Source organism: Pieris rapae, chromosome 15, assembly GCF_905147795.1.
Source record: "Pieris rapae chromosome 15, ilPieRapa1.1, whole genome shotgun sequence".
NCBI classification, from domain to species: domain Eukaryota; kingdom Metazoa; phylum Arthropoda; class Insecta; order Lepidoptera; family Pieridae; genus Pieris; species Pieris rapae.
Genome location: NC_059523.1, coordinates 2,642,608 through 2,650,125, shown reverse-complemented (window position 1 = coordinate 2,650,125; position 7,518 = coordinate 2,642,608). Strand labels below are relative to the sequence as shown.

Sequence of the window (7,518 nt, the reverse complement as noted above, 5' to 3'; positions counted from 1 at the left end):
TATTTTCATCCCTTATTATGGTAGGGGAGCCCACGATGCTAAATGGGGATTTACTCGAGCGTCGTGGAGACCTATTGGGTTGCAAAGCTTAGATGATAAGAAGAAAAAAATGTTATGATATATACCTTTTCATCGGTGGGGAAAGTGGCTATAGATTTTTAAATATGTAAAAAAAACTGTTGCATGGACATACTCGAGCGCGTCAGATATTGATAGCATCAATGTCCTACGTATTTTTAATAATGTACGTATGTTAATCTGATCATTTGCATTATGTGGGTGGTTGTAAGTAAGGGTTAAAAATGAAAAAAAAAATTTAATCGAGCACCAAAAAAAAGCACTCATTCAATAATCTGACGATTTCGATCTGACGCAAACTCGCAGCCATTATTATAATATGCAAAAAAATTCGCCATTTTGAAATACTCAAGCGCGTCAGATTAAGATATAATATATGGTTCAGATTTATGTTCTAAACGTACTGTCTCATAATTTGACGATTATCTGAGGGATTTGCCTGATCTGACAAAAAACATATTAGAAAAACGGTTCACCCTAAAGGCCATCCCTGTAATTCCATTCCTGGGCGCTGAAAATTGTACTTATCAGCTCGCTGAGTTCAAAGAAATAATATTTCTATGCGTTTCAGCTCGAAAGACTGATAGAACACTATTTTTGAAATTTTCAAACCCCAATAACTTTTGAATGGATCAAGCAATTTCCCGCGGTTGACGGCGATCGACGCATTTTTTAAGCTCGTATTATTTAATTTCATCAAAAACGATAATCCGATATGAAATGTCGAAGTTATGTGAAAGAAACACTTTTTTCGGTTTTCTTTCGTTCACGATATCTCTCGAACGAATCAACCGATTTTGACCAGTTTGGTGGCGATCGACGTCATTTTTGGAAATGATGGATAAAGCCGTTTAAAAGTTATTGCAAAAAAAGACTTTTAAAAAAACAAATTGTTATTTTTTTGAGATTTTTCAAAATTTCTCAAAATCTATTGGTCCGAATCGGTTCAAATTCACATGAAATCTAATTTTGAGGGAAACGCGGAGGAGGAAATGTAGGCATCACACAGCTGCACGCGTTTATCGCCCGAACTTTATCGACGAAATTTCGTTATTTCGGCTTGCGGAAATCGTCAGATTATACATTTTTCAATATTCTTCAATTATTTCATTCAAAATAAAAAAAAATTTAGCTACGCTCGAGAATGTCAAGATGACGTTTTTTTTTACAACTTTGCTGCCCTCCCCTTTCTTTACGTCACTCTCAAATTGTCATGATGATCAATTTTTTTTACTAATCTGATCCTGTATCCTTCACGGGCGGCCTTATATATGGGCCTCATGTTTGGTGGACGTACTTATCCGGGTACAAGGTATCCCCCTGTATATTAATCTGCCGCGCTTTAGTAAATCCCGAAATCCCCTCTTGGGCTCCCCTACTATTACTTTTGCATATGTAAACAAGTTTCCAGGAAAGGTATCAAATGATAAGTGTATTAAAAACAAACATATTTATCATTTTTTATTGGTACTAAGTACTGGCTTACAACAAGTAAACAAGACACATTAATAAAAAACATTCCTTATGGAAATTATAACATTAAGATAATTCACTAATTTGTACAGTTATTTATTGAGCAATAAATTGCCTTCATTTAATAGTACATCAAGAAATTAACGTAAAAACACTTGAATTACTTAAGTCTAAGTTTTTTCTTAAAAAACGGATTAATAGGTGACGGAGTTGACGGTTTGAGGTTGGTTTTTGCCGGTTTTTTGCTACTGTCAAACGGAATACTAGGACTTTGTCTGATACTTTTGTAATAGTCAACTGTTCCTTGCATACAATTGTTTTTTAAAACAAATTTAACCTTTTTTGGTGTTTCTACATTAACATTTTTCTCTGCTTTTGCAAAACTTTTAGCTTTTACCGCCGTTTTCTCTTGTTTTTTATTTTGTTTCTTATCTTTTTTCTCGGTTTTGGCCACTGGCTCCTTTTTATCTGATTTTACGTCATTTTTCGAGTCTACTTTTGTTTTCTCGTTACTTTTATTTTTGGGAATGATAGCATTCTTGTTTTCTTTTTTATTTACTAGTACATTGTCTTTCTTGATTGTTTTAACTTTACTTTTCGTCTTATCTACCTGTTCATTTTCCTTATTTTTTTTATTAACTTTTTTATTCGTTTCCTTTTTAACGTCCTCCTTAACTTCAAGCTTACGTTTTTTATCCGGCTTCGCGACATCTTTATTTTTCCGTTTTCTACTTTTTACTTTGTCTTCGGGTTTTGTAGATTCTTTTTCTTCCTTCTGAAATAAAAAAATTGTTAAATTAAATGTTCCTTTCTTAATTCTTATATAAAGTAGTAAAATCTTAAGATTTTAACGATAAGAGATTACAATACGTAAACATTTATGTACCATAGAAACTATTAAATTTACGAATCAGTATTACATAGATATAATCTAAACCATATTTTCAAATAATATCATAATATATTACAATAAATAATATTTTCAAATTTCAAAACAATACAGTGTATATGCATATCTAAATATCTTACATTCTCATCTGTCTGTATGTCAGGAATATCCTCCATTATACTGAGTCCGGAGCGAGATTTCGCGAGCAATCGTTTCCTGTGCTTTCGGCTGAGACCTATAAAATGGTTTTTAGTTAACAAAACATTGTTTATAAAAAAAAAAAATAAGTATATGTTATATATAAAATTCTCGTGTCACAATGTTAGTTACTATACTCCTCCGAAACGGCTTGACCGATTTTTATATGCATATTCAGTAGGACTGAGAATCGGCTACTATCTTTTGCATACCCTTAAGCTAAATCATAAATATAAAAAAAAATTCTTGAAGGATCAAGAATTTTTTTTTATATTTTTGATGAAATACATACAACCCTTAATTTCACCCCTATTTTTTAATTGATAGTTAAGGATTTTGAAGTATGACACTACCCAGGGGAGCAAAATGTTCCATGTTGGTGTGTACTAATAGTCAGACTAGGCAGGCTACTAATAGCTAGACTAGATAGATAGATAGATAGAATAACTATGCCGAGCAGAAATTCCTCTTTAAGGGGTAAAGTCTATATCTCAATTATGGCAACTATATTGTTTGTTTACAAATGCAAAATCCTTTACCTCTGAGTGCCAATTCGTCAGATCCCACAACAAGGCTCTTTTCTAGCAATTTCAAATTTGCAGCCGACTTCTTTGTATTGCCCTTTGGTAAGGGCAGTTCCATTTCTGCTGTCCTTATTTTTAACGGGTAGTCGTCTTGGGAGAGTTTTTCAAACCTGCAAGTAATTTGTGATATTATTTTTATTACAATATTTTAATTTTAATAAGCAAAACTGAAAAAATATTTCATATTTATATTTATATATATTTAGTACAAGTTTTTCTGTTTATATTTTTCAGTGGAATCAACCCGTTTAAGTGGTAGGCACATTAGGAGGCTCCGTGTTTCATTTTCGGCGAAAAAATAATTTTATAAGGCATACAAATTTTTTTTAAATTTTCAGACTGCCGGAAAGCTCACGAGTTGCCGGCTTTTTAAGAGAGAGCATACTCATCTTTTCTTAAAGGGTTGATTTAAATATTTATTCTAAATATCAAATATAATACGGTGTAATGGTTGCAGCTCCTTACAAACATTTTGTAAAAAAAGAGTGGCGGAGAGTTTATTGCCAGTACTTCTCTTCCGTTCTACGCCCTTGATTTAAGAACTGGCAGTTAATGTAAAATTAGAATCATTTAATGTATGTTTCTTTTTTTTGACGTTTATAAGTGTACATTACCTATACGAATAAATGATTTTTTTTAAATACCTTTGCAAGCAAGTATTAGCTCGCTTATAAGCCTTTGAGGCGGACATTTTCATATACTGTCTAATCCTTTGAGCTACTAATTGAGCTGGGACGGGAAGTGGCTCCAATATGACGTTCACTCGTCCAGCTCGAGGATCTAAAGGACCGTTGCTGGAAATGAATTATTCTTTACTTAGAAAAAATGTTTAATATTAGTCCTAACAGCTTACTAGACAATACTTTGCATGGTGAAGGAACGTTATTAATTTATTTTTTTAACTAAGGGAGCGTTCCAGTATTACGTGACGAATTTGGGGGGGGGGGGGTAAAACGTTCCGATGCGGGGCGGGGATTGTCGTATGCGTTATTATTAATATTAATTTCGAGTTTCCGATATTTTAACCCACATAAATGGCAACTTTAAGGTGTAATAAGTCACTGGGTGGTAACGAAACGTTTTGCTATTGGAGACTCAAAAACGTTACGGCGCGTTACATGGGGGGGGGGGGCTTGAATCTCCAAAAATTACGTGACGTAATACTTGTTGAAACTGCCCATTAGGCTATCCTTTTTCTAGACTGAGTGGAAAAGACACGATAACAAATATTAATTAATTTATACAATTAAAAAAAATTATGTTTACTATTAATCCAAACGTGCGGATGTCATTGTGATGATAACAAAATGTTACAGCACTAAAAGAGCAAACTTACGTTGTGCTACAATCTTTCTCAGCATCTTCTTCAGCTTCTTCATCTGAAATAAGTTCAAAGGCATCTGGTCCACCATCTGGACAACCCATCTGAAATTATGCACTTTTAACCACCACTGTTTTACTATCAGATATCTTAGAAATACAAAAGGTAATAAAAACAAAATTGCCACAACTTTAGATAAGTTTTGGCCATGGATTCAATCTATTGACCACTTTTTTATAGATGATCAGCCTTCTGTGCCTGGCTTCTCATGATGTCAACTTCACTGTACTTGTTAATTAATGATAGAAAGATGTTTTGAACTAAGATAATGAGTTTAAAAGAGCAAACAAAAAAAATCCAAAATAAGCATTCATGTAGGACTGTTATAAAAGTATGGCTATATTAATAAATCTAAACTGAAAGTAGAAACAATTAACTTAATAAAATCAAAAATCTGCTCATTTATGGCGTCTAAGGCGGAACAAAGTTCGCCGGGTCAGCTAGTCAATAATAAAATTGATATCATAAAATATTATTTAGTAAAAAGTAATACAAGAACCATTCTTTACAACAACTATAATACTTTTACTAATTACTTACATTTTTCCAAGCCTGTGTAGCTCCGGCATATTTTAAACCAAGGTCGCTTTGTTTGAGCAAATCTGTAAGCAACTGGCGACTGGCTGTATATACTTCATGTTGTTCACCAATACATATTTGTTTAATGAACGGATCTAACAGCTCTGTGAGACACTCCTCAGGAATTTTTCCTTTTGATATCTGAAAGTAAAATGTTAAGCAAAAGTAGTTATTGATACTTTACATAATTAGTAAGAATATGTCTGAAACACAAATACATAAATTTGATAGTTTGTGCTTTTGTTTAGTTAGAAATACATCTGTTAAGCACTGCTCAAGTCTCTATACAAAAATAATTTTCATTACTTTTTTAAAGTATTTATTGTACTATTTATCTAAGATATCTCAGAGACATTAAAGAAAATTAAAATAAAAAGGGCTAAAAATTATTTATATATATTTTTTTACCTTTGCCAATTCCTCTAAAAAGCACTCAATAATATGTAGTATCATTGATATACCATTTCTAGCATAGAATGGAGTCTTTACAGCTAGCACACCTGAAACCCATTCATTAAAAAAATATATACAAAAAACTATTCGCACTAAAAAATATAATTGCCAGCTTTTTCCCTGGCTAATAGCATGATCTACTGAGGTGATTAATTTTAGCTTATCAAGAAAGTATGACTTCATAGCTACTAAAATTATATATGGATTAAATAATGATCACATTGTTTAAAATTTAGCAACACTGAATAAGGTATTCTTTAATGTCAAACCAACCATCTTCAGAGGATAACATATTAGCATAAGCAATACAAGCATCAGAATCCCAATCCTTTCTTGATAGACATCGGAAACTTCCACGTAAGTATCGCCGTACCAACTATAAGAAACAACATTATTATTTATAACATAAATTCATAAGGAAGTATGTCCATAAACCAATTTATCATTTTTTAATGAAGTTTAAATGACTATTCATTTTTTTTAGCATTTAAAGCTTTTATTAAAGCTAAAAGATACTATGTATGTATATATGTATTGTAAGCACATAAATACAGAATAAAAATTATATATTGGTGGCTAAAATGTTGCAGTTTTACTTAATACTCACCATCAAAAACTTATCAATTCTATGCTGATCAATGCCATACCACTCTGTGCCTAGGACTTTGAACCCAACTTTGGTCATCATCAATGCATATTTAAATTGGTCATTAGGAAATAAATCTAAGATATGAGATATACTTTCACATAGGTCTTCCTGTGAAATAGAATAAAACATTCTGTTATTGTCAATGCCAAGATTTTTTTTCATTTTCTAAATTCTAGCAAAAACTGTCTTTAGATAAAGCTACTAAGCATACATTATTTTGCTTATCTATATATACCCATTTATATTCAATTAACCATTTAATTGAATTTTTATACATGTTAGTTACCTGTATAAGAGGTTTATCAGACATCCAAACAGCATAAAATAATCCTTTCCATACTCTAATAAAGTCATCTTCTTTGAAAACTGAAAAGTTTATTGCAAATTGAATTTAGGTTATTGGTTCTTTTTAAATCTACTATTTTAAACATATAAATTTCCAAATAGTCTGGAAAACTAAAAGATGTCCTACTGTATGCAGTTGTAACAGAAATGAAAAATATATAAATAAATTATAATTACTGACAACAATGATTAGGAAAACCTTTGAGTAGAGAAAACTGTACTTCTAATTATCTTCTAATTAATAAACTAATATACATTACTATGAATGTATATTTTATATATACAAACATTGAAGCAATATAATAAAAGCAGTACGGTTTTAAGGTTATAAATCAACGTGCGTTAACAAACATTTCTGTAAATTTTGAAGAGAAACAAGCGCTTACCATAATTTTTGGAAAAACAACTTGATAACCATTTCTTCAGTGATTTAAGTACACGATCACGAGTCGTTTTTTCATTTCCTGATAACAATTTAGCAAACTTAAATTCTTGAGCTACTATTAACACCTTCTCTTTTTTCGGTTTTACGAACGGTTTCTTTTTAATCGGCTTTTTGACCTTCTTTTTATCAACAGATTTCATTATTACTCTTAAAAAAGTATTACTATACAGTATAGATTAGCTACAATAGATGTAAATATGAAATTTTCAATAATCTAAATATTAAATATTCTTGTTCTCGTTTTGCAGTCGCTTTGAACTCTGGTCTCTGAAGTCTGAAGTCAGAAACTTCAAACTATAGATATAAGGAAACTGACATTTGACATTTCTCAATATTGCCATAAGTATCAATATTATATTATTTGAGGTAATCCACAAAAACTTAAACGATTTTAAAACAAATGGTGACTTTCACCAGTATAAAACGCGTTATAAAACTAATTTG

The 7,518-nt window shown here is 31.3% G+C and overlaps 1 protein-coding gene across 1 annotated transcript; it reads right to left on the bottom strand.

Annotated features, from left to right (window-relative positions):
- Positions 1–1,526: 1,526 nt before the first annotated feature.
- LOC111000459 (ribosomal RNA processing protein 1 homolog) lies at positions 1,527–7,348 on the bottom strand. The gene is made up of 11 exons (XM_022269902.2): positions 7,016–7,348; positions 6,571–6,650; positions 6,243–6,392; positions 5,909–6,011; positions 5,591–5,682; positions 5,144–5,323; positions 4,559–4,647; positions 3,867–4,016; positions 3,178–3,332; positions 2,581–2,675; positions 1,527–2,326 (listed from the first exon to the last, which is right to left on the bottom strand). The coding sequence occupies exons 1-11, from the start codon at positions 7,212–7,214 to the stop codon at positions 1,712–1,714; spliced, it is 1,908 nt and encodes a 635-aa protein (XP_022125594.2). The 5' UTR covers positions 7,215–7,348; the 3' UTR covers positions 1,527–1,711.
- Between the last annotated feature and the right edge of the window lie 170 nt (positions 7,349–7,518).

Excerpts from the sequence above, each read along its gene's own strand:
- LOC111000459 (XM_022269902.2), bottom strand. The coding sequence starts at position 7,214 with ATGAAATCTGTTGATAAAAAGAAGGTCAAAAAGCCGATTAAAAAGAAA. Across the intron at positions 5,324-5,590 it reads TTTTAGAGGAATTGGCAAAG|ATATCAAAAGGAAAAATTCC; the intron begins GTAAAAAAATAT and ends TTTTACTTTCAG. Across the intron at positions 4,017-4,558 it reads GAGAAAGATTGTAGCACAAC|CAACGGTCCTTTAGATCCTC; the intron begins GTAAGTTTGCTC and ends ATTCATTTCCAG.